The sequence below is a fragment of the Adiantum capillus-veneris genome, chromosome 21 (genome assembly GCF_014529385.1).
Source record: "Adiantum capillus-veneris isolate H3 chromosome 21, ASM1452938v2, whole genome shotgun sequence".
NCBI classification, from domain to species: domain Eukaryota; kingdom Viridiplantae; phylum Streptophyta; class Polypodiopsida; order Polypodiales; family Pteridaceae; genus Adiantum; species Adiantum capillus-veneris.
In genome coordinates this window covers 136,861,614-136,886,921 of record NC_140951.1, presented here as the reverse complement: position 1 = coordinate 136,886,921, position 25,308 = coordinate 136,861,614, and the positions used below count along the sequence as shown (strand labels likewise).

The following is a 25,308-nucleotide window of genomic DNA, read 5'->3' as shown; positions in this document are numbered from 1 at the left end:
CCATTTCTGGTACAATTAAGCTCGCAAAACTCTCTAGAATAACTTCCTCCACATACAAAACTTGAATTCAAATACATAAAATCTTGAAAAGAAGGAACATGAACAACAAAGAAATAATCTACAAAGGGTCTTACTTTGCATAACTTGTGCAAAAATATTGGGCAAGAGTTTGCAAGGACAAGGCACTCCCTCAAATCAAACTCATACATAAAGAGATAAAAAGTGGTAAGAAAAACAAAACAATTGGTGCCCATAGGGATACCAATTGGTTGTTTGAAAAGAGTTTCACACACGATTATACATAAGATAGTCACGTGGCTCGAAATCTGATTTTTAGAAAACTTTTGCAACTCCCAATTCAATATATAACTCTCTAAGCACCATAGATTCCTCTATAGGTAGAGTTTTAAACAACCGCTCTTCAGGGATTTCAATCCCTTATGGACCATACGTTCCTCTTTATGTAGAGTTCTAGGGAGCTACCCTTCAAGAGACTTCAACCCCTTATGACACCCACAAATTCTAGTGTAGCTAGACCTCAACAAAGGTGCCTAAACAAATAAAGGTTAACATAAATACTGGTGCTTAGTTTCTTCAACCCATAATTTTCAGCACCTACCCAATGCCTATGTTATAATGGCCTCACTACTAAAAAATTTAGGGATCGATGTCCCTCTCATTGTCCAAGGTAGAATGCTAGTATCTTTTAGTCCCCTTAGATTTTTGTCACATTGCAAAGAAAGTAATAGTGTAGTGCTATAGCATACCTCTAGGTTCTCTACAAGAGAGGAAAGTGAGGCACAAGTGAAGCATGAGACCACCAAGCATAAGAGATCACAATTAGTCAAAATTGCGATCAATGTACAAGCAAGTCATTCTCCTCAATACATGAATCTTCAATCCTTGGATTTTTTGAGGACCGATCCATAGACAATAAGGGCAAGCTTGGGCATCACCACCTGCCATAATCAATTGCACTTGCCAATAATCCGCCCATAACATAGCCCTTCCTACTTATAGTGTTCGATTGCAAATAATGGAGTTGGCCCTTTCTCAACTCTTCATGAACCAAAGGACCAACACAAAGACAGACTCCATCAAACATTACCTCAACATCAAAATAGGACTTGGATGAATTGTTATGCACTTCTAGCTCAAGTTAACAATGGATAACTTTTCCTTCTTGCTTCCCCTTACCCAGTTCAAGTGGACTTGCCTCCCTCTTGGGCAAATATAGTAAATCAAGTGCATGGAGCTGATCAAAATTTGATCATCTTACCAACTCCCTCCTGCAAAGCTTAAGTTTGGGATCCCCTTGAAGCATTTGTTCGCCTTTGAACAAAAACTTTTTTTTGTTATACATTTTATAAATAATTGGTTTTTCATGATTTTCTTTTCACATGTAAATTTGCATGTAGTTGAGTCTAGAGACCATCCATGGTCTTAATGTTAGAATAGGCAGCACAAAATGCAATGAAGACAAGAAATGTCCTACCTTGACTCTAGTAAGATCTTTTGACAAAAGAAAATGACTTCAATGCCACATGAATGATCAAGGAAACTATAGAGAAGAGAGATCAGTGAGGCAGAAAGAGACATGACATTCACGAATGTGTGTGTGTGTGTGTGTGTGAAAGACACACACACACACACACACACACACACACACAGAGAGAGAGAGAGAGAGAGAGAGATATGGCAAGCTTGATGCTAGAGATGGGGATCTCTGCTACAACACCATAACACTCGTTGTATCCATCACCGATCTCCTAACCAGGTCCCTTCTTGTGCTATGGCTTCCCTCCCCCTTTCTTTTCAACTAGACCCTTGTACTGCCAAGGGGCACTCTGTGTTGGGTAAGGGGTTGGATGATTACAATCCTCAGGTCATGGCTAACCTCTTAAAGGATGCCCTCAACCCAGAACCTGTGGTCAAGGGGGAGCGTAAGGTTTGCCTTAACTCATCCATTGTGTGGTCTCAACTTTCGGTTTTCCGTGAAAGGGCTCTGGCTCTCTTCTTTACAAGGCGTTTACCCGACCTTGCGACTATTGCGTCTGAGATAGATGCAGGTTTCAAATGCCTTATTGTTCATAATATATTCTTCTCAAGGTCTAGCTTGTTTGAAGTCCTGTTCTTCAAAGTTGATGAGAAAAACGAGCTCTGTTGAGTGCTCCTACTGTGATCTTGTGTGGGCAAGTCGTCCATATCATTGTGTGGCAATCAATTAAGTTGATTAAGGAAGAATTGTTACCCAAATGCCCAGTTTGGGTGGATTTTGTGGATCTTCCAAGATTCTTGTGGCCATGCATAGGGGAACTAGTAGCTTCATTGGGCAAGAATTTGTTCTCCCCAACTATCCATTGTCCTAATAGGAACAAAGCCTGTGTGTTATGGAAAAAGTGATCAAAAGTTTCCTGAAACTTTGATAATTGTTATGGATACAATTGGAAGCTTGTTATATATCTTTAATGGGGCAAACTTGCTGGAGCTTGTATGGGAATTTATGCCACTTTTCCAAGAATTGTCCTTTGATGAACAAGGCAGTGGACCTTATCCCATCATACCCTTGCATCAAAACTTTGGTGCCTAAGGAACAAATTTATGGTAAGACTGTAGGAAAAGGAGAACCTTTAGGCCCTCATAACACTCCCAATGCTAACCCTCCTACCCCATCCTATGCAAGAACTTTGGGGGGGAGAGCTCCCTTCAATCCAAGATCCTTGTTCAAACAGAGTGGGGGCGGTTAGTAATGTGGCTTCCTCTTCTAATGGATCATGGAACTTAGAGAAAGGGAAAAGGATGGTTGACACAGAAGGGTTTACTCCCTCTAAGAAAACCTTCAAATCCAAAGGGTTCTCATCAGGCTTCTCATCACATAACTTTTATAAGGTGCTCATGGAGGATATGCCCTCACCAGAGACCTTGGTTGCTATAGACAACATTGTAGAGAACCATGACTCCAATAAGAAAGATCGATTACAATATGATGAGGGACAAGGTGTGCAGTTAGAAGTCCGCATGCATAATAATGATAGTGAGGATGGGGAGACCCAAATAGTGCATAATACTCCCCAATGAAGTTTGTCACTTTTAATGTGAAGGGGATTAATGACCCTACCCCTTTGTACTTGTTTAATAAATGGATGTTGTCTTCAAGAGAATAAAATGCATAATAGAGCGTAAAACCATGCACTACAAATGAATGCACTGTTTTTATGGGGGTAAGCAATCAGGAGACTCAGGTGTATTGACATGCATACAAGCTTCTCTTAACCCTCAATGGGTTATGGATAACCCTAGTGTTTAGATGCTCAATTTTTTTTTAATGACATTGAATGGGGGCAAAAAACTCCAGTCAGCATTGAAGATGATAACAACCATACCTTGAGAAAAAATCTATGGGAATGGCTTGACCATGTGCATCTAAATTCAGGTCTTGTTGGAGGATATTTCAACATCCTGTGTTATACTAGCTAGGGACACTACCTCTCCTGCCATGTCATGTCCCCCTTAGAAGTCCCAAGTTGGGATGCTTTAACATCTGATAACTTGGTAACTGGAATGGCTTACTCATGGGCATTTGCATAATGGATACACATTTCATTATGCATAGCTTACTCATGTGCATCTACATAATGGATACAAATTTCATTCTCAATCCCATACATCCTCATGATCCGGACTTGATAGATTGTATTTCATTGAATCTGATTGGCTGCTAGCTTTTGCTTAGTTGAATGTTTAAGTCTACGTATCTTGGTTTGATCACTTTCCTCTGGTTCAGAGCCTGAATAATGTTGATATGCAGTCTTTTCATAATGTGGGGTCTAGTAGGCCCCTCATGATTGGGTAAAAGCATGTATTGTGGTACCACTTTTTGCACCTTTTGGTGGTACTTAAAAAAAAGTGGAGACAAGTAATTTTTTTGCAAAAAAACTCAAAACTTGTCGGATTTTATACTTTTAGATTCTACATGAAAAAATATATCCATTGATATATAACATGCTAGTTTATTTTACCTGCTACACCACATGAAGATGGGGCTTGTAAAGGGCTACCAAAGAAGTGTCCAAGACACCCCTTTTTGGTACCACCTGCAATACATGCTTTGGCCCAATTAATAATACAATATTACAAAATCTTGGCTTTAAACAAATAGTGTCCGATGCATTAGAAATTTCTTTGATGCAATATTGTATACAAGAACCAGTGCAGAGATGCAACATTACATTAGACTTATTGGGAAGAGGGTAGCCAAAGAAAAAACAAAGGATGTTAGACATGCTGTAAAAAATGTAAGATCAATTATGGCTCAAGATGTAAAACAACTGACTGATAGGGACATTGATGTGCTTAGGGATGCCAAACATAAGCTAGTGTGAGACAGAGAGAGCAGCTAGAGCAAGGTTTCTATGCAGGCAGCATGAGCTCAGGGATGCACATTGCTGATCCAAAACTATTTTTAGAAAATTGCATATTAATCATGCTAGGGAATGAATTCACAAACTCATCACTGAGGATGGGAGATTCATCTCTAAAATAGTTAGCATTATTATGAAGGAATGCCAAACCTATTTTGAGGGGACAAGTCATTTGAAAGACAACAAGGTTTTGAGCTATTGATTTTTGTAGTGGATCCATGCATTGAAGAATGTAACGCTAAGAGAGTGGAAGCACCATTTGAGGTGAAGGAAATTCTATGGGCCCTCAAGAAGTTGGGCAATGATAAAACACCAGGAATGTGTGGTCTTACCAAGGAATTTATATTCAAATTCTAGGAGCAGTTGTATCCATTAATAATGGCAGTCATTAATAAGGTATGGCAATCTCAATGCATGGATCCATTCTTGAAACAAGGGCTGGTAAATATGTTGCCTAAGAAAACCAGACAGATCAAAAATGTTGGCCAAGGCCATAAGTATCAGGATCTCCCCATTTCTCAAAAAGCATCTGCACAAGGCTCAAACAGGGTTCATTAGGGGCAGATCTATCTTTGACAACATCTTAACTGTGATGCTAGGAATTGAGGCATGTCAGAAAACCAACCAAAAAGTGGTTATGCTGCAGTTGGATTTTGCCGAAGCATTTGACTCCATTCTTTGGGACTTTGTAGTAAGGGTTATGGCAGAATTGGGATTTGGGGAAAAAATTGCATCTTGCATTATGCTACTTTGGGAGGGTTCTACTTCAAACATATTGATCAATGGTAGGTTGTCTAGTAAAGTGTCCATAGGTAGATCAACCAGACATGGTTGTCCCCTCAGCCCCCTACTATTTCTAGTAGCTAATGGCCTTTTCATGTTAAAGTCATAAATTTGCAGTCAATAATGATTCCATATGTTTTGTAGTTTTTGCCTTTACCGGACTGGTCTGATAAGGTTGTGCTCAGAATTATATCTCTATTCATTAAATTTCTATGGGGTGCATCCCATACTGTCTGGCGTGCTTGGGGTCTATTGCCTTGCTTTCTGCCTTAGGAGACCTTGGGATATTGAATGTGAAAACACACATGCTGGCAAGACGGGAAACTTTTATCAAGCATATGTTGAACTCAGATAAATCAATAGTAAATCAATAGTGTATTTTTATGGCTCGTGGGATATGTGTCAGTGGAATAAATTATTCACTAAAACACCATTGAAACTGTGGGAAAATTGGTAATATGCTCGTGCTTTCTTGGAAAAATGTTCTTGTTAAATTGGTGTGGGTAGGTCGAGCCAGATATACTATATGGGTAATTCCCTGGGCATAAAATCATGTTTTTGGAGTTTTGTTTATAAAGATCCTCTTGCTTTGTTGGTGGGGAGAAAAGCTTTTGTTATTTTCAAAAGAGGTGTCAATTCCATTGAGCAAGTACTTGTGGACTCTAATAGCTAGTTGGTGGCTTTTTTGGTTGCCAGGAGACTATACAGATTGGGGAATGGATTGAGGATTCCATGGGGAGTGCTTGCTACCTGTGTATTCAACCTTCAAATTCCTTATAACCAAAACTCAACTTAAATGTTCATAGACTGGGAACTGCCTGTCTATTCAACCTTCAAATTCCTTATAGCCAAAACTCAACTTAAAGGTTCATAGATTGGGAACTGCCACACTCTTCAGCACTCATGGACATCCCCTACCAGTACCTTCCATTTCCTGATTCTACTATACATATCTGATGTAACAAAATATGGGAAATGAATAAAAGTCAACAATGGTGGCTACAAAGATTACATTGTATCTGGCAAATGCATTGTTCTTTCAAACATAAAGCATTTCTTTGGAGGATCATCATTGGAGCATTAGATATTAGGAAACTTTTAGCCATGAAAAATGTAATGAATGGCATGTGTACTAGATGCGACAATATGGAATTTATCCAACATTTATTTTTTGATTGTAGAGTGGTGAAACTGTGGTGGAAAAGCTTGCAAGACTACCGCATGCTTTGCTGGTAGATTAAGATTACCATATTTAAATGTGCTTTGGTCTTGTGCAATCTAAGGATGCTGTATTAGATACTTGTATTATGCTTGTCAATATATGGATGCTCTTGTTTATTTGGCAAATAAGAAATGCAAGTATCTTTGATAATTGAGATCAAAGCACTAGATTGCCTTAAGGACTCTTTTAAAAACTCATGGAAGATTTTGTGTCGATGCCTCAACCGATGCAAAGGTAGATGAGGAGATATATAGACGCTCTTTGAAGGTCTAAAAGGTGTAACATAAAATTGTAATATAGACAAAGAGATTCTCCAAAAGAGAGAGAGAGAGAGAGAGAGAGAGAGAGAGAGAGAGAGAGAGAGAGCAACGAAATGATATATTACCCTATAAGACCAACGAGTTACAAAGTGGTGAATCTAATAGAAAGCCTATGTGCTAAAAGAAAGACTACTCCCTACTCAATACAAAGGTACAAAATAATGTGTGTGTGTGTGTGTGTGTGTGTGTGTGAGAGAGAGAGAGAGAGAGAGAGAGAGAGAGAGAGAGAGAGAGAGAGAGATCTAGGAAAGGCTCTCTGTGCTGATGACAAATTGTTCATAGAAGTGACCAAGGATGGTCCGACATAGATTTGACATGCCCGAATGTATAGACCTAAGGTACACATAATTGCGGCTACTACTACTATCTGCTCTTGCACACGAGACTACTACCAAGGTCTCCACATGGGCAATCACTCATGGACTAATCCTTCTCCTGGCATAAAGAAAGAATTGAAGAGAGCGAGGGACATGCCTCAAGGCTATGTGAAAATATGTGGGTTCTGGTATTATGTGAAAAACGCACGAGGGAGAAGAGGGAAAATGAGAGGGAGGAGGTTAACGCAACTCAAATATGAGAGATACAATGATATAATGTAATGGAAAGCTATATTAATTCAAGAGAAGCCATGTGTCCAAGATTTGAGTTGAGCATCAAGCTATTGTTTTCCACAAGCAAACAATAGCGTTCTTAACGTTGAGTTTTAACGTTAAGAACGTTCTAACTCAATAGCCTTGAGTGATTTTTGTCATAAATAATGATTTCTACCTTCATTTTCATGATGGAGGACCCGTTTGTATTCAAACTTTAAAGAATGCTAACCTAGTACCCAGGGTCATAATTTTATACTTAGAGATATGTTTTGTGCGATAGAGACTTAGTATAGACTTTTAGAGACTTTGGTGGTAAGACTATAAGAATAGGTTTTTCTTTAATAGCACTGGTACTGGCCAATGAATAGAAATGCAAAGCATAGGTTTGCTTTTACATGTAAACTGGTCATTAAACTAACACGCACTTGTGAATAAATATACGACGCCAGCAGACGTATAATTAAGGTCGCGCACAAGTAGTAGCAAGCTTAATTACACAAATCTAATAAAAATTGTCTTGCCTCGATTCCACAGACGGGCCCAGCTTTTTATTATGCTTGAATGGTGGAGGGTTCATCCAGCTGGTAAGTAGATGAGAAGCTTGAGATTGATGTGCAAAACGCAGATCGAGTGCAATGGCGCAGAGCAGCGGCCTGGCCTCCTCCTTCCTTGTTAATTGCCAGCTTCCATTCAGAAGAGAGTTTTTATGAGAGAGTTGCGAGCAATGGTGGTGGCTCTGCTACGGCGGCCCCACAAGAGCAGAAGAGGTTTCACGTGAGTTGGTCAAGCTTGCAGGTGGACGTGTCCTGCATGGGAGGATCCTGACCGTTCACCATGACGTAGCGCATGTCCTGATCCGACGGCTTCCAATGGCGCTTGCGCTGATTGATGAACCAATTGTTGATCTGCTTCTGGTCCAGCCCCGTAGCCTCTGCCAGCGTCACTTTCTCCGTCTCCTATATAAAGTTGCCATTCAAGGGGTTAATGAATCGACATTTCTGCGTCTTTTTTTCTGTTATTCCTACCGTCAATATTAATCACAAGTACTAGACAAACAGATTCGTCCTGTAATCTCCACATTACCTGTACCCCTCACATATCCCAAGGGCTATGACATCCCTACTCACATCATCAATGCCCAAGAGTACGTGCAGGTTTATATAGAGTTCATTAAAGAACCAACAGACTAGTTTCCATCAACCTTTGGATGATGGGCATACTTACCCATGATACATACTCGTGCGTCAAGTAAGAGCAAAAAATAATAAAAGCACTAAAGATCTAAACAAAAAATTTAGTATCATGGGCATACTTACCCATGATACATACTCGTGTGTCAAGTAAGAGCAAAAAATAATAAAAGCACTAAAGATCTAAACAAAAAATTTAGTATGTTACTCCGTTAAAAAATAAATGAGCTTTTCAGTCCCCGGTTATACATCTTACCTCGAACCTTCCAAAGAAAGAATCATTGAAAATAAACTTACTATGATGCTAAAATGAACAAATTTCTCATGGTTATCTTGAATGAGTATCCTTTCTCAACAAGTAAAGAAATAAAATGGCATGACTATAGAACAAATGCAGATTTACTAAAACAAAGACAAGAAAATCTATATCATTGAGAACAAATGACACCATATTTAGCCAAAAGAGAGTGTTTTTGAAAGAAATTTGGGGCATACGACCGATATTTAGATTGGGCCTAGTCCACTTCAATGGCATCAACATAGATATCTAGTTCAAAGCGACAACAATCACTATTTGTGGCACAATTAAGTTCACAAAACTCTCGTCTTACACAATAGTCACTATTTGTGATGCCGGAACAATTGAGCTCCGGTACAATTAAGCTCAGAAAACCCTTTCAAATAAATCCCTCCACATATAGAACTTGAATTCAAATACATAAAATCTTGAATGAGTATCCTTTCACAACAAGTAAAGAAATAAGATGGCATGGCTAAAGAACAAATGCAAATAATTTACTAAAACAAAGACGAGCAAATCTAAATAATTCAGAGCAAAGATACCATATTTAGCAAAAAGAGAGTTCTTTAAAGAAACCTAGGGCAAAAGAACAAATGCAAATGATTTACTAAAACAAAGACAAACAAATCTAAACAATTCAAAGCAAAGCCACCATATTTAGCAAAAAGAGAGTTCTTCAAAGAAATCTGGGGCATACTGATAATATTTAGATTCACCTACCCGAGTTCAATGCCATCAACAATGAACATAGATATCTAGTTCCAAACTCAAAGGAGTTTGAAATATCTTAAGCTCTAAAAGGGGACAACAGTATGTGGGCTCTGATATTATTCGAAAAATGTAGGAGGGAGAAGAGGGAAAGCGAGAAAGAGAGGAGGTGTACACAACTCAAATATGAGAGAAACAATGATATAATGTAATGAAAAGCTGTATTAATCACAAAACTACCATGGGATACAATCTAAGTGCTTAAAGTACACAAACCAATACTTTAAGGTACTTTCACTACATGTCGAAGGCACTCTAAAGTACTTTGACAGGTATTGTGAAAGCACCTCTGATACACAATATAGGTACTTCTCAGAGACTCAATGGATGATCCCCAAACACAAGATGAAGGCTAAAATCTACAAGTACAATGAGTGCGTTTTCCCAACTAACGACACTTTATACAAAATGATCTAATGCCTCACAATGTCTCTCACTATGCTCTCTTCTTCTTCTTTCCAATGCTAAGGTGTGAGTGTGCTTCCCAGTAGCATCACGTCACCACCTTGCTAAGCTCACTACCTAATATGTTCTTTGTAATCCACACAAAAGCGCATTCCTTCGACCTTCTTTTTAGCCAGAAGAACTAGAGTGTCCCACGGAGACTTACTAGGTTCAATGGCAAGAGAGGCTTGAAGTTGCCTAGCTATCTCGTCTTCCTCTTTCGGGCTACACCTATAAGATTGCCGAGAGACGGGATGGCTACTGGATAGAAGCTCTACCTTATGACTGATATCAAGGCCACAAGACGGTGGAAGCCCATCTAAAAAATCCGGTAAAAAAACGTCTGCAAATTTGGTCGAAATGGAATCCAAATAATGCTCAAAAGTTACATTATGATCAGATAGAGAATAAAAAAATTTAAGTGCAGTATCACCACTTTTTGAAAGAAAAGACTAATAATGCGATGGAAAACTAACAACAAAAATTTAACTCAACAAACTGCAAATTGAACACTAGAATCATGAGACAACAAATTGCATTCATCATGGTTGAAAGCAAATTTTTATCATAATTGGCGGTGAGGGAAGAAGGAGATCCCTCGACCACATGGTACACACCATCAAGTTCAAAGAAAATTGTTTGCAATGCATAATCAATAGAAAACAAATCTTTCATATTGTAAAACCATGGCATGCCTAAAATAACATCTACATGCTCAAGGCCCATGATATGAAAGTCCAACACTTTGTGGTAATGCTAGATATGGAGGTCAAGTCGCGGCACAACCTCAGTCCATTGATCACTCGAATGTTTTGCATAACGGACCACATACGGATGGGGTATGCAAGTGATGTGTTGAGCTAAAGTTCCTGTACCACACGTGAAGAAATAAAATTATGAGTAGAGTCTTTGTCAAATAAGACCGTCATTGCATGGCCATTGATCTCTCCATGTAATGCGGAGAAGATCTTGCGGGTCCAATATAGCCTTATTAATGTAACAACCCACGCAACTATGTTCATTGACGTGACAAATATATGAATAAAAGAAGACAAGTACCTTGATTGTCCAAACGTTTACCGAATTAGTCGCCAATGCGGATGTAGATGGCCTCCTCTTTTGCTTTGGACACGCCTTGTCATCGCGGAAGTGGATGGTCTGGTGATAGTCAAAACAAAGATTCTTGTTCTGATCCTCCATGCGAGCTGCCGTTGATTTTCTGTCATGCTTTGGTTTCTTATGCAGAAGAACCGTTTATTCACCTGTGGTGCGAAAGCGTTTGACCGTTGATACATTGACATGGAGGAACTACGACGAGGAGTCTCCCCATTTGTTGGGACACCTCCAGAAGCTGCGAATAGTTCTTGGCAAACTTGTAGATGTCGTCTAGCAAAGTGGCAAGATTTTGCAATATCGCATTCAAATAAGCTGACAATAATCCAAATAGATACAACATTTGCAATATGACCGGCGAATTCTCTAAGGCTTTTGTCTTGTGGACTAAGTCCTTGAATTCTTGTGAGTAAGCATCTAAGGTTTTCTTACCCATCTCCAACTTGAAGATCTTCTTGAAGCACTTGATCTTATCAACTTGCACAAAGCAAGCACAAAAAGCTGTCTGAAAGTCTGTCCAAGTCGTTGGCTTAGGTCATAACCCAACACACCATGCATACGCCTTGCCCTAGAGCATGAATTGTATCTGACTAATACGTTGAGCATTAGTGAAATGATACAAATCAAAGTAAGCCGTCCATTTTGCCAGGCCATGAAGCAGTCACGGTCTCCTCACATTCCTTCTTGTCCCCTTTGAAGGGGTTGGGATGGAATTGAAGAGGTAAACTGTTCATGGTTGCATGCGTAAAGGAAACCTGCATGGCACGTAACTTGTCACGAGGCTGTGGCAACAACTAACCTTAGTTATGGTTTCTTTGCCTTGATTTTTGGGACCCTCTTTTTGAAGTCACAAATGGTCAAACATTGTCTGGCCGATGTGAAACAATCGATGGTCGAGAGTTTCACTTGCAAGCGAGAAGTCCAGGTCGCCACGAGATGGTTGGGCCAGTTGCCACTGGAATCCGAGCAAATAATAGGGTGTCTAGGCTCAATTTAAAGTCTTTAGGCTCCTCGCTACACTTTATAAGTTAGTGGGTACTAGGAAATCAAACCAAAGGGAGTCAAATGAACACATGACAGTCAAAGAGCACCATGCAAGCCAACACACACCTTCCAGTAGTCTCATCAGACAAGGGATACCCAAATTTGAGTTGGAAGCTGATTTTTGAGTAAGTGTGCCACTCAATGTGTGTGTGAGTAGTGGGTACATGTGCTCATAACTCTAATGAAAAGCTTGCCTTCTCCCTTGCTATGTAGCACGATGACTTGCTCTCGTGCATCTCTCTCCCCCCTTTGCACATATGGTAATGCCTCTTTAGTTGGGCTTCTCAAATGACCATGTGCAGCTCTAAGGTTTTATTTGCATCTGCAAAGGCAAGAGCCTTCTGTACAAGAACCGGATTAGCTGCTAATCTCCTTCAGATACGCATAGTCCCATCGCAAAGGAATGCAAAAATAGAGAGTTTTCTCGCGTGCGGAAGCTTCTAACACATGCGTAGACGTGTTTGCTCCGCTCAAAATGATGCGAAACAGAAAATTACAACCTGCTGTGTTTTTCAGCAGGTTTAGGGTTTTGGTTAGTTTTGATGCCTACAAGCCCCAAAAGCTTCTGGGAAGCTAGGAAACCACCGAACATGTGTTGTGGCGCAAATTGGAAGCCATAAACAAAGATTTTAGCGTGCTACAATTTCTCACCAGGTTTAGCAAAGTGCTATAAACTACGTGTAAAGTCACTCTCTACTTGGGATTTTTTCCGTGGAGACTTCTACTGTGGTTAGGCTGCCAAAATGGGTTAGAGTGAGGTAATTTCAGCCGGATAATAGAGGAATAGCTTGTAGCAGTTTACAAGTTTTTCTCAAGTATAATAAGAATAAACAAATAACGAAAGGGACTCCAACCTTTGGGGCCAATAGGGTGTCGTTGTCTTCTTCGGAGCGCTCTAGCGGCCAAGCCGTGGTTTGTCTTGAAGTGTTGAATTCCAACCACATGCTTATTTGTGAAGTTCCTTTGTGTCGTAAAGTTTAAGTAAAAATCGGGTGAAAGCTTAAGTCTACTGTCCTACGGGCAAGTTTCATGGTTCTATCGCCGTAACAGAATCACTTTTTTGTTAAAGAGTGAGCCTTGGTTGCTTTGCAGCAAAGGCACAGCACAGGAACTTAAAATTACACTATGGCTGACAGGACAAATGACACCAAGGAAGATAGTTCCTCTTTGCAATACAAACATGTTGTACCTCAAGTGTTTGAGGTTGGCGAGAGTTGACGACCACCATTGTCTGTGCCTTTTGTAGCATTCACAAGTTCAAGGGTTTATAGCCGGGCAGCTAGAAAGTGTTTTCTTGGTTGGTGCAGAATCCTATGTTTATGGAATTTCTGCGAGCGTCACAAGTGTCATAGCAAACAAGGCAACTTTCTCATGCAGGAGAGCCCATTTTGGCTCAAGCCCAGGTCTCTTATGTGTCTCGGTAGGGCAGGGAGTACTCGCATGTTGCCGAGTCGGTTGGAGCTTCAAGGCAAATTCCTTTTGTCCACGAACAGGTGGTTAGGACGCATGTTCCATAAGATTTACCAGTTCAGCCAACTACCTTTTGGAGTCTAAATGTTGGTTTAAATGGATAGGAAACCAATTTTTAGGCTATGCGTCAGTTTTTTCCACCACCCATGGTACATCGTGGGTATTTTGGGGGTGGAGAACCTTCATGTGTAACAACTCAATGTGTTCGAAAGAGGACTAATGATGAAGCTAGCACATCAAATGTACATACGGATTTAGTACAACAAAAGTGTACATTGCAATCTTCATAGGTGTTAAAAGGTGCAATGTTCACTTCCATGATTGATAGAAATGACAAAAGCATGAAGTCTCATTAAGTCATTTATATCTATATGTCATGACCTTTCTTGCGGATACATGCGATGATAAACGGGTTCTAGCCACACTAAATCATTTGCAGCATGTATATCTGGCATGCAATCAACGATGTTTTACGATTTAAAGAGGGGGATATGTCAAGAGGCTATGCTAAACTTAGTAGCTGGTTTCTTTCCCTTGATTTTATTTCATTTTTGGAACCCTGTTTTTCAAGTCACAAATGGTCGGACAGGACAGGTCTCCATGAGATGGTCAAGCTAGTTGTCACTGGAACTCAAGCAGTAAAAGGGTGTCTTGGCTCAATTCAAAGTCATTTAGGCCCCTCGCTATACTATAAGTTGGTGGGTACTAGGAAATCAAACAAAAGGGAGTCAAATGAACACATGGCAGTCAGGGAGTTGCATGTAGACCAACACACACCTTCCAAAAGCCTCATCCAAGAGGGGCCACCCAAATTTGAGTTGGATGCTCATTTTTGAGTAAGTGTATCACTCAATACGTGTGTGAGTAGTGGGTGCACGTTCTCACAGCTTTAAGGGAAAGCATGCCTTCTCTCTTGCTCTATGTAGCGCAATGATTTGCTCTCGTGCATCTCTTCTCCCCCTTTGCACATATGGTAATGCCCTTCTAGTTGGGCTTCTCAGATAGCCATGTACAATTCGGGGGGTTATATGCGCATCTTCCAAGGCAAGACCCTTCTATAAAGGAACCAGATTGGTTGCTAATCCCCTTCAGGTACGCACAAATCCATCACAGAGGAATGCAAAAACGGAAAGCTTTCTTGCAAGAAAACTTGTTTGATTTACAGAGGAATTGTCCCATTGCGTGCGGAGCTTTTGACACACGCATAGACGTGTTTGCTCCGCTCAAAATGATGCAAAACGGAAAATTACAGCTTGCTGTGTTTTTCTGCAGGTTTAGAGTTTCAATGGCAAGGTAATGCCAAGGGAGCCTCAAGAAAGCCTTGGGTGCTTGAACAGGACAATTTAGAGAGATTTCCCGTGAGGAATCTTGTGTAATTCACGGGGCAAGTGACCCTACAGGTACAACAGCTCGAGCGTTACCAACAAGACTGATCGGCACGCGAATCGGAGTGCAGAACAAAGAATTACAACTTGCTGAATTTGTTTTTACAAGTTTAAGATTTTGGCCAGTTTTGATTCTTGTAAGTTCTAGGAGCTTCGGGGAAGCTAGGGAATCACCGAACAAGTGTGGCGATGCAAATTGGAAGCCATGAAGAGAGATTTCGGTGTGCTGCAATTTCTCACAATAGGGTAAGTGGGAGAGGGATCTATTCTCTTGGTTGAAAAGGACTTAGTTGGAGGTACACCGTTGGAAACTATAGTCTTAATAATGAAGTCTCTTGGGGCTTGCCTTTGGCTTAACCATTATTGAGCTACTAGCAAGCTCAACAAGAACCATAATCAACAATCTCTAAACCATGGGTGTGGCTGCTTGAGAACTAACTTTCAAAGGTAAAGAAGAGTAGCGACTAAGGTTTTAGAGGGTACCAAAGCACAAAGTAATTTATACATAAGTTTAATTAATGTGGCTGACAATAACCAAGAGAGTAGAATGAATTTTGAAAACTTTGGTTTTGCACATGAAGGTGCTAATGATGATGCCCCCATATTTGTTAATTATCCCGTTACTAGGTTGCAACAAGCTATGGGCAACCCTGCTCTGCAAGCCGAAGTTACTCAACAACTTCATGCTTATGAAATTCCCCTTCCTCTCCAAGAGGAGAGAGAGCATAGGAGGCCTCTTGATGAAACTCCCAAAAGAAGACTCTCTCCCATAAGAGAGGAGGAATCCAAAGAACAAGAAAGAAGTGAATCACTAAGTTCCTCTGAAGATGTGGCTCCACGAAGAAGACAATCAAGACGATCGCCAACTCCTCCCAAGAGGAAACGGTCAACCCATAGTCCTCCTCCTCGTCACTCCAAAAGGGAAGAGAGGAGACAAAGGAAGAAAAAGACAAGAAAGAGATCACCCTCTTCTCCTTCTTCTTCACCTTCCTCCTCTTTCGACAAAAGCAAAGAATACAACAGGAGAGGACATCGCAAATCCTACCCATCGTGGAGAAGGTCCCAAAAGCTCAAGAAATTCAAGGAGAGAGAAAAGAGTACCTCTTTTCTCACCTATGATGACACCTTTGGTGCTACTGACAAAGTATTGGCCTTCATCCAACAATTTGACGCGGCCTTTTGGAGACAAGGGCTTAATAGAGTCCTCCAAGTTACGCCGTGTGGTTATGCACTTCCAGAATTCTACTCGTCAATGGTGGACTAGCTTTCGTGGCAACAACGAAGCCCCAAAGACATAGAAAACTCTACAAGTTTCCATCATGAAGCCATTTCTTGCAAGCGATGCAAAGGATGAAGTGCTTACCAAATAATGGAGTTTGAAGCTGCTCTCCAACGAGTCTATCCACCAATATGTGGACAAGTTTTGGGATTTATATCTCAAGGCTATTGTTTTCCAAAAGATAGCCGCTTCAATATATCGCTTTATTGCTGAAGCCATCATTTTGAAGAATAATTCCACCTATGTTTTTGAAAAGCTCTTTGCCATGCTACTGGCAAAGATACTGAACCCTCATGCTTCTATCAATCTCATGTAATTTTTGGCTACTAGTGTATTGCAACAAACTGCCAAGCTCAAATCACAAAATCTATTTAAAACTTGGTATGATTGGCAATTTCTCTACTAGGCTCAAGGTCTAGATCCTCATCAAAAAGTCAAACAAGCCTGGGCAACATCACCTGGTGTACCGCCAAAAAAGATCACACTATCTTTTCATGAGGAAGAACCAAACCAGTATACACAACCAAGCCAACAATTGCTTGTTGTGGGTCAGAAAAGAACTGGTGAAGCTGTCACAATCTGGTGATGTGGCTAACCCCGGACACACACAACCAATGAAATGCGCCAAAAAGGCTGATGTGGCAGCTGGCCAAAGAGAAAAGCGCCAAAAACGCGTTGACATGCCGATGTGGCAGTGTACGAAAATTCAAAAATTGCGGTGGCTGATTTACGGCAGCTTTTTGAAAGATTTTGGGATAATTGCTTTCGAGGTTATAAGCTTTTGAGTTAAAGTGCTTTTGGGGCTCTGCTTTTGGGCATCCCTTGTACTAGTAAATTAGTGAGCTAGGCCTCACTTCTCAGACCATCTGGACGCAGAGTCTGAGAGTGAGCACTTGCCCACTTTCTTGTACTTTAAACATAGATTTATACAAAAAGAAATGCCGAAAGGGGCGCCAGTATTTGGGGCCGATAGCTCTATGCACTAAACTACGCTATGCCATGTCGACCTAGTTATAAATTGTGAACTATTTTGAAGTGAATCTTTGCTGTGTTGCGGTCGACTTGGGGTGTCCAAGTTTGTTACAACGATATCACAGCACAAAAAGATGATTCTTCTATGGATGATCCGATCCTTTTTGCAGTGCACACAACTTTTGGGAAAGAATCTTTGTATCCCAATCTCGGACGTATGAGCCACTCCCACCCTTCATACATCACGCATCGGGCGCATTCCTATCTTCAACGCTCTGTCTTCCAAGCCATAAAGCCATAAAGAATCCCAGATTACACATGGGTTCTCGTGAAAAATCTGACAGAGATGACATCTCTCAGTGGGAAGGCAAAGAAAAGTTGAAAATCTGACGTGAGAACTGAACAAAAGAATAAAGATTTGGATTAAAAAATTTCGGACAAGTTTGCCAGAAAGGAGTACAAACATCAACCGAAGATTGGCATACGTGTTATTAGATTGATTAAGTACTCCAAGGACCTAAGATTAGTGAAACACCAAAAGAATTACTCGATTGATAATATTTACTCGAGATGGCGTGTGGCCATCGTTACTCCTCTCAGGTAGGGAGGAAAGCCGAAAAGACAGACGAGTGAAGAAAAGCGAAACCTGTACTCGTAGAAAGACATGAACAAGCACTTTTAAAAAGAAGCATTTTTACAAAGCCAACCAATATGACTTTCTCGAAGAAAAAAGCAAGAAAGTAAAAGAATTCAAAGAAGGTGGACAGTTGATTAAGTTTGAATCCTTTTCTGGGTTCCGAGATGCTCCAAGGGCTTTAGCCTTCACTCAGCAGTTTGACATAGCTTTCTCTGGAGGGCATTACTCAGAGCACTCCAACATTTGGAGGGCTACCTATTTCTTCAAAGGAAATGCTTGAACATGGTGGTCCACTCTTCTTCGAAGGAAGGAACCTCCAGTTTAATGGTTGAAATTCAAAAGACTCTCTATTTCTTCTTGGATGACTCGGGAGTACAAACAAGATAGACGAACCGCTTGGAATCATGTTCGGATGACCCAGGGAAATTCTATGGACACTAATTGCGAGAGATTTTCAAACTCTTTTCTACCAACCTCTTCATTTAAGAGGTCTCTTTTAAGGAAGAGATTGAGCAGTTTTGCTGCGGACTTCCTACAAAGATCCGAGACTATTGTGTGAACAAAAGTCAAATTCTATTCCAGAATTGATGAGTCATGCAAAATGGGGTTTTGCGATACATTCAAGAAATTTGACCTACCCCACTGATGAGATCTTGATTTAGAGAACCCAATAAACCTCTCACAATGAAAGTAGAAAGACAAAGAGTTCCCAAGACAAAGAAACAAAAGATACATGTCCTCGACATAGAAAGAGAAAGAGTTCCCGGGACAAAGAAATGAAAGATACACTTCCTTGACAAACTCTTAGAGAAAGGGCTATCTATCTCAAAGAGGAGAAGTGTTTTGGTTGTAGGGAATTTAGAAACATCTCTGCAAAGTGCCTCCAAAAGGCACAACAAGGACACATTGAAGACAGCAAACTAGAGATTTCTAGACTAGTAGAGGAATGTAGACTAGTTGGGCCCAAACCGAATCAGAAGAACGGAAGTACAAAACTTTGCCGCACTTATGGCAAAGTGAACGATCAGAAAGCCCTCAATTTTTTTGATGGAGGAGCCAAGGCCAAGTTCTTTTCACTTAAATTGGCGGCTTGATTTTGAATTCCGCCCGACAGGCTGAGGCCACAAGCAGAGGCAGTTCTAGCGGCACCCGGACGAGATGTTTCTATTACAATGATCATTGGAAAACTTCGTTTGCAATGTCAGAGGTGTTTAGGACACGAGGACTTCTACGTAATGCCCTTGGGAGGTTGTGATGTCCTCCTCAAAATCCCTTGATACCACAAGAAGAATCCCGTGGTTAACTATCGGGCTGAGAAAGCGACTTTGACAAATGAAGGGCAAAGAGATTGTACTTGATGAAAGTCAATTTCTTTACTCAATTTTTTTTTAGAGAACTGAATGATGATTGAAGGTCAAATATGTTTTGACCTTGATAAACAACACCAAGATTTTCTCCACTCATGCCGATTGCTTCTTTGAGAGCCTACTAGGCGCGTTGCCACCATCTTGTCTTGAGGATCATACTATTGATCTGATACCTGTAAGCACACGAGAAAACCGGCCACCTATCGTGTGAGCCGAGCCAAGAATGAAGAGATTATGAACAAATTGAAAGAGCTCCTGGAAAAGGGTCTTATCCAACCAAGTACTTCACACTACTGCTCTCCGGTGTTGTTGGTTCTAAAGAAAGACGGATCTTGGAGTATTATCTGAATCACACCGAGAGATATCTACAATATAGCTTTTTGGACAAGCTTCGGTTTATATAAATTCTTGGTGATGCCTTTTGGCCTTACCAATGCTCCAACGACTTTTAACCGAATGATAGACATGATTTTCAGAGAGTACAGATCTTTTGTTGGCACTTTCTTTCATGACATTATAGTCTTCTCCAAGGATGAGGCAAAACATAGACAACATCTGCTACAACAGCAGGAGTACAGATGGACCCGGCCAAGATTGAAACTATACGTGATTGGCCCGATTTGAAGAATGTCCATGAGTTAGAAGCTTTTTGGGCTTATGTTCTTACTACTTGCGGTTCATTAGAAAATTTGCAGAGGTTTCTTTCCCTTTGCATATCTTGACATAGAAAGGAGTCCCTTTCTTGTGGGGACCCACAGAGGTGACTGCCTTTCAGACTTTGAATGAGAAATTGACTACAAGACCAGTTTTGACTTTGCCGGATTTGCAAAAGCCATTCCAGCTCTATTGTGATGCTTGTGGTCGTAGTCTAGGTGCGATCTTAATGCAAGAAGGCCATGTCATTGCTATGAGAGCTGATTGCTTTCAAGGCCGGAATTGACAATACAAATTTATGAGAAAGAGCTTTTGGCGATTATCCATGCTCTTACTCAGTGGCGACATTACCCACTCGGAGACCATTTTTCGGTCTTCACTGATCATTAAAGTTTATGCTACTTCTTGTCACAGACGCAGCTTTCGGAAAAGCAGATGTGGAGGGCTAACACCTTGTCATAGTTTCACTTCAAGATTGTCGATGTGCAGGGACAAAAGAACTTGGTGGCAGATGCTTTGTCTTCCAAAAGCCGGTAGTCTTGGGTATTTCCGTGATTCATCATAGAAGCTTGGAGAACATGGTCAATCAGTACACCGCAGATCCATATTTTTCAGATGTATTCAATCAAATACAAAATGGGGAGGTAGTAGTGGGATATTCCATTCGGGATGGCTACTTGATGAAGAAAACGATGTGCGTTACACAACCATTGAGGAAAAAGGTTCTAACCGAATACCAATATCCACCATTTACGATTCACCACAACATTGATACCACCTTGAAAGGTGTGGAGCGATACTTCTTTTGGCCGAGACTCAAGAAGGATGTGGACAATTTTGTATGCAGCTGCTTGGTATGCAAGAAGGTCAAGTTTGACAGGCATAAAGAACAAGGATTGTTACAGCCTTTATCCAATCCCACCCGCCCCTAGGAAAGTATTGCAATGGGTTTTATTTTTTTATCTCTCGAAGACACAGAGTGGGCACGATGGTATCTGGACTATTATTGACAAATTTAACAAGAAAGCTCATTTCTTTCTAGTGAAGAAAACAGTCAATCCGGATCATTTAGCGAGACTGTTCATTGTCTAGATATTCAAATTACATGGCATGCTTGAGACAATAGTCTCTGACAAAGATCCTTGATTCACGAGTTTGTTTTGGAAGGCTATTTGGGAGAACATTGGCACACGGTTACAGTTCTCGTCATCTTTCCACCCGCAGACAAATGGGCAATCTGAGATTGCAAATTGAGTCGTACTGGATTTATTGAAGTCTTATATTTTATCGGAAGACTCAATGGGAAAAGTTTTTGCCCTTGGTGGAATTTGCCTACAATAACACGATCCACTCTTTGACAGAGAAGGCACCATTTGAGATTATTGAAGGTGCTACGAAGGTTCCACCCTTCCTAAAAGCAAGAAAGATAAGATTTTTAAAGCCGATCAGTACACGAGGGACTTGAACACTACTTTTGCTAAGGTCCGAGAGGCCTTAGAGAAATCTCTCAAAAGACACAAGAAGGCAACAGATCAACACCGTGATTTGAAATTAAGGGAAGACAATGGGGTCCTGTTACGTTTTGAGAAGGCATGGGTAAGAAAGAAGAAAGAGAAAGGAGCGGTTTTTTCCAAAGCTTAGCATGAGATACTATGGAACTTTCCAAATAAAAGGAAAGATAGGTGATGTCTCCTTTAGATTGAAGTTGCCCAATACTTGGAAGATTCACAATGCTTTTCATGTGAGTCTCTTGAAGCCTTTTAAAGGCGATGTGCCCGATGATGGGAAGCCAACTGAGCAAATGAAAGTGGAAGAAAGCAAGGAGATACTTGTTTCAAAACATATATTGGCACACAAGGATAGAAAGATTAAACATAAAGTGATTAGGCGGTTCTTGGTAAAATTCAAGAACTATCCTGCACTGGATGCGAAGTGGATAGAGGAGGACCTAATAGATACTCCTCAGATTTTGGAACTTTACCTTAAAGCATTCGGTTCAACATAGTCTACTCCAATAGAACCCAGATTTCAACATGGGTGAATCTAGTGCAACTGACTTGCACAAGAGGGGAGTCACTCGCTCCTTTGTCAATAGATAGCCCCGATTTTTGATATAGAGTCATTGATGTCCCTTTGGATTTCAAGGATATTACAACTCTTTCAAGAGGAGGGTATGTCACAAACTGGTGATGTGGCTAACCCCGGACACACACACAACCACTAAAATATGCCAAAAAGACTGACGTGACAACTAGCCAACGAGAAAAGTGTCAAAAAACGCGCTGAAATGCTGACGTGGCAGTGTACAAAAATCCAAAAATTGCATTGGCTAATTTACGATAGCTTTTGAGGCTAGATGTTTTAATTTTTGAAACCACACTATCTACAGCCTCCTCACCACTCACGTGCACTGGCCCTTGGTTGTGGGTTGGCCACCCGCACACCTCCTAGTCAGAGATCTACTGCTAAACAAAGATCTCAAGCGCAATTAGGGTTGTTCAACACATTTCCCACTTTAGACCTATTGATCACATATTCCCCCATTTATATTGGAGAGTCATATTTTTAGGTCATTGGACTATATTAAGGATTATTGCCCGACCAGCCCCTATTCTCCTATATATAGGTATATATAGGAGGGGGGACACCCTCATTGTCTTGTCTCACACCATGTAGCCATCTGGAGTTATTGGGCTGCAAGCATTTTCACCATCTCTCTCTCTCTCTCTCTCTCTCTCTCTCTCTCTCTCGTGCCATTGTCTCTTTCTCTCTCTCACCTTCCATTGCACACTCTAGCATGGTATCAAAGCACAAGGGTCCTAGATCTACCATCACCATCAACAAGGAGGCCATTGTAGAGAGTTTCATTGCAAAGAAGTTGCTACCTCCATCAGCCATTAGGTCGAGAATGGGGTCTAGGAGGCCTCTTTATTTGGCAATTTAAGGGAGTCAAAGCTCTAGTAATAAGAAAGCAATCAAAGGACATCTTTTAAATTTAAATAGGCAAAATGACTATTTTATTTGAATTCAAAATTTTTCCCAGAATGAAATTTAAAATCTAGCGAGCAAAACCATATTATGTAACATATCTATGGAAAGAGCTCCGCGTATAGATTACAAATCTACAATCTCCGCTCAAATCAAAGATCATATGTAGGAGCTATGGAAGGCCAAAAATCATAAAGTTATCCATCCCCCTTTTGGGAGGGAAAAGTGCATCCTTTGACCACTCTTACACCTCTCTTACACTCCCACCATTCTTGCATACATGGCATGCACCTATTCGTCAGAATGTTAATCACCTCCATAATCTCATGGCAAATGAAGAGGCCCTCCTAGACCCCATTCTCTTCCTAATGGTTTCCCCTTCTAGGCTGCATTTTTGTGTGGGCTGCTAACGTTTTTCCTTCCCTCTCCATCGCCATCCTACTCCACCCTCTATTCTGCATGCAGTTTTCAGCAACCTAGCATTTTTGCTGCAATGCATTTTGTAGCATAGGGATCAATCTTCTTTGCCTTGTGTTTTTTGTGCACCTACAGGCTTTTGGTTTTTGTTGCTACCCAATGTTTTGTATAAAGGAGAATTCCACAACTTGCATTTTCAATTTTTGTACCTATCAACGACTAGATCCTCCTCTTCCTTGCCAGATCTACATCTCCTCGACCACGAGGAGCTTCTCCCATTGCTACCCGTACCAACTGTTGGACTTCTAGTTCAGATTTGGGATTGTTTTTTGCTGATTTCCAATCATTTTTTTGGTGGCCCTCCCGTCCTCTTGTCCCAAACTCCGACATCCAATGCTTTTCAGCATTGAGTGGACTGCTGAATACTGTGTTTATAAAAGTGTTTTTCAGCCTCTTTTGCTACGTTCTTTGACATGGACAACACCTTATCTTGGCCTTGTTAGTGACTTCTTGGATTCCCTTCTTGATTCATAGGTCTTTACCCCCTACCCGCACCAGTGTGGCGCTTATACGACGTGTTTTCAGATCGCATTTCAGCTTTGCTCCTTTCCTTCGATATTGAGACGTGGACTCCGATATAGGTTCTGACACAACGGACGGATCTCCCTCAACATTGCAGATCTTTCCTCCTCGAGGCTCTCTTGCCCTCAAAGAGATATAGGGGATTGGATTGATACAGGTACTTATGTGGATGTGGCTTGTGTTTTCTTCTGCTACTTCTAACTCAGTACCTCTCCCTTCCTCTCCCTTGATTGTTGTCTCTATTTGGGATTTGCCCTATCCACCTTCTTTAATGGTTCTTTGTATGATCGACCCGTGCCTCTTGGCACGTCAGACACTTCTTTTGGACATGCACCCCTAGATGTGAGTATCCTTCAGCATCTGGATGCCTGCATGGTCTCTTCCGGCACATTGCTTCATGGTGGCTCTTTTGCCTTGCCTCTCCATGGTAGAGCCTCTTCCTTGCTTCTACTTGGTCCTATGGCTCCTCACTTGTAGTTTGGATGTACCTATGGACTAGTTACACGGTGAAGACCTCATGGATGTACCTTGCTTTGTTGATCTACTCCGAGGCTATGACTTCTATAACACCGATTATTCTTTCTGATGCATCCTCTCTGTAGTCCTTTACCTCACCACATTCCATTACTTTCCGAGGTGGGGAGTGCTGCTATGTTGCGTGTCTTCATGACTTGCACTTGTACACTCTCTCTTGGATTTTTTGTCCAGACCCCGATGATAGAATGCTCACACAAGTTGACTTTCTCCAGGATCTCCTCCGAATCTTTTGTTTGATATTGTGTGTTTGCCATGGAACGACATATCATATTGCAACTTATATCCTCAACTTGACTCTTCTCCTAGAAGATTGCAGATATTGCGGTGTCTACATGGATGGATTGCTTATCCTGTCATCCTGTCTACTATGGTGGACGATGCCTTTCCTATTGAGCCTCTTCTTCTTGCCCTTTCTCCCTCTTCTGCTCTAACTTCTTTGACTTGGATATGCTATCAATTTTCCACCTCGGTAGTTTTTCTCTCCTCTTCGTCAGTGCTTCTCTTCAAACGGGGGTCCCCATGTCTTGTCTCCTGCTGCTTCACTGGGTTCCTCCATCCCAATGGTGATCATCACCGATGGGCTATTGGATGCTCATCTTAGGTTACTTCCTCATATAAATCCTCTTCAACAACTAATTCTGTAGTTTGCCACTCCATCGACTTCCTTGTGTGACTTGATTGGCGTTTCCTCACCCTTGGTCATCATCCCATTGGTGTTTTACGGATTGTCGTGTTGTTTGATTGACGCTCCTCATCCTTTTCTATCGAGATTTATATCTTCTCTAGATTTACAGGTGTGTTTCAGTCTCCTCAACAGCTTC

At 41.0% G+C, this 25,308-nt stretch overlaps 1 protein-coding gene across 1 annotated transcript in view; it reads right to left on the bottom strand.

The window, feature by feature from the left end:
• Nucleotides 1-7,654: 7,654 nt before the first annotated feature.
• The window catches only part of LOC147431790 (uncharacterized), an 82,247-nt gene continuing 64,593 nt past the window's right edge, over nucleotides 7,655-25,308 (bottom strand). Inside the window, exon 5 of the mRNA XM_086494276.1 lies at nucleotides 7,655-8,295. Coding sequence (XP_086350402.1) covers nucleotides 8,110-8,295 — 186 coding nt within the window. The 3' untranslated portion in view covers nucleotides 7,655-8,109. The remainder of the gene's footprint in view (nucleotides 8,296-25,308) is intronic.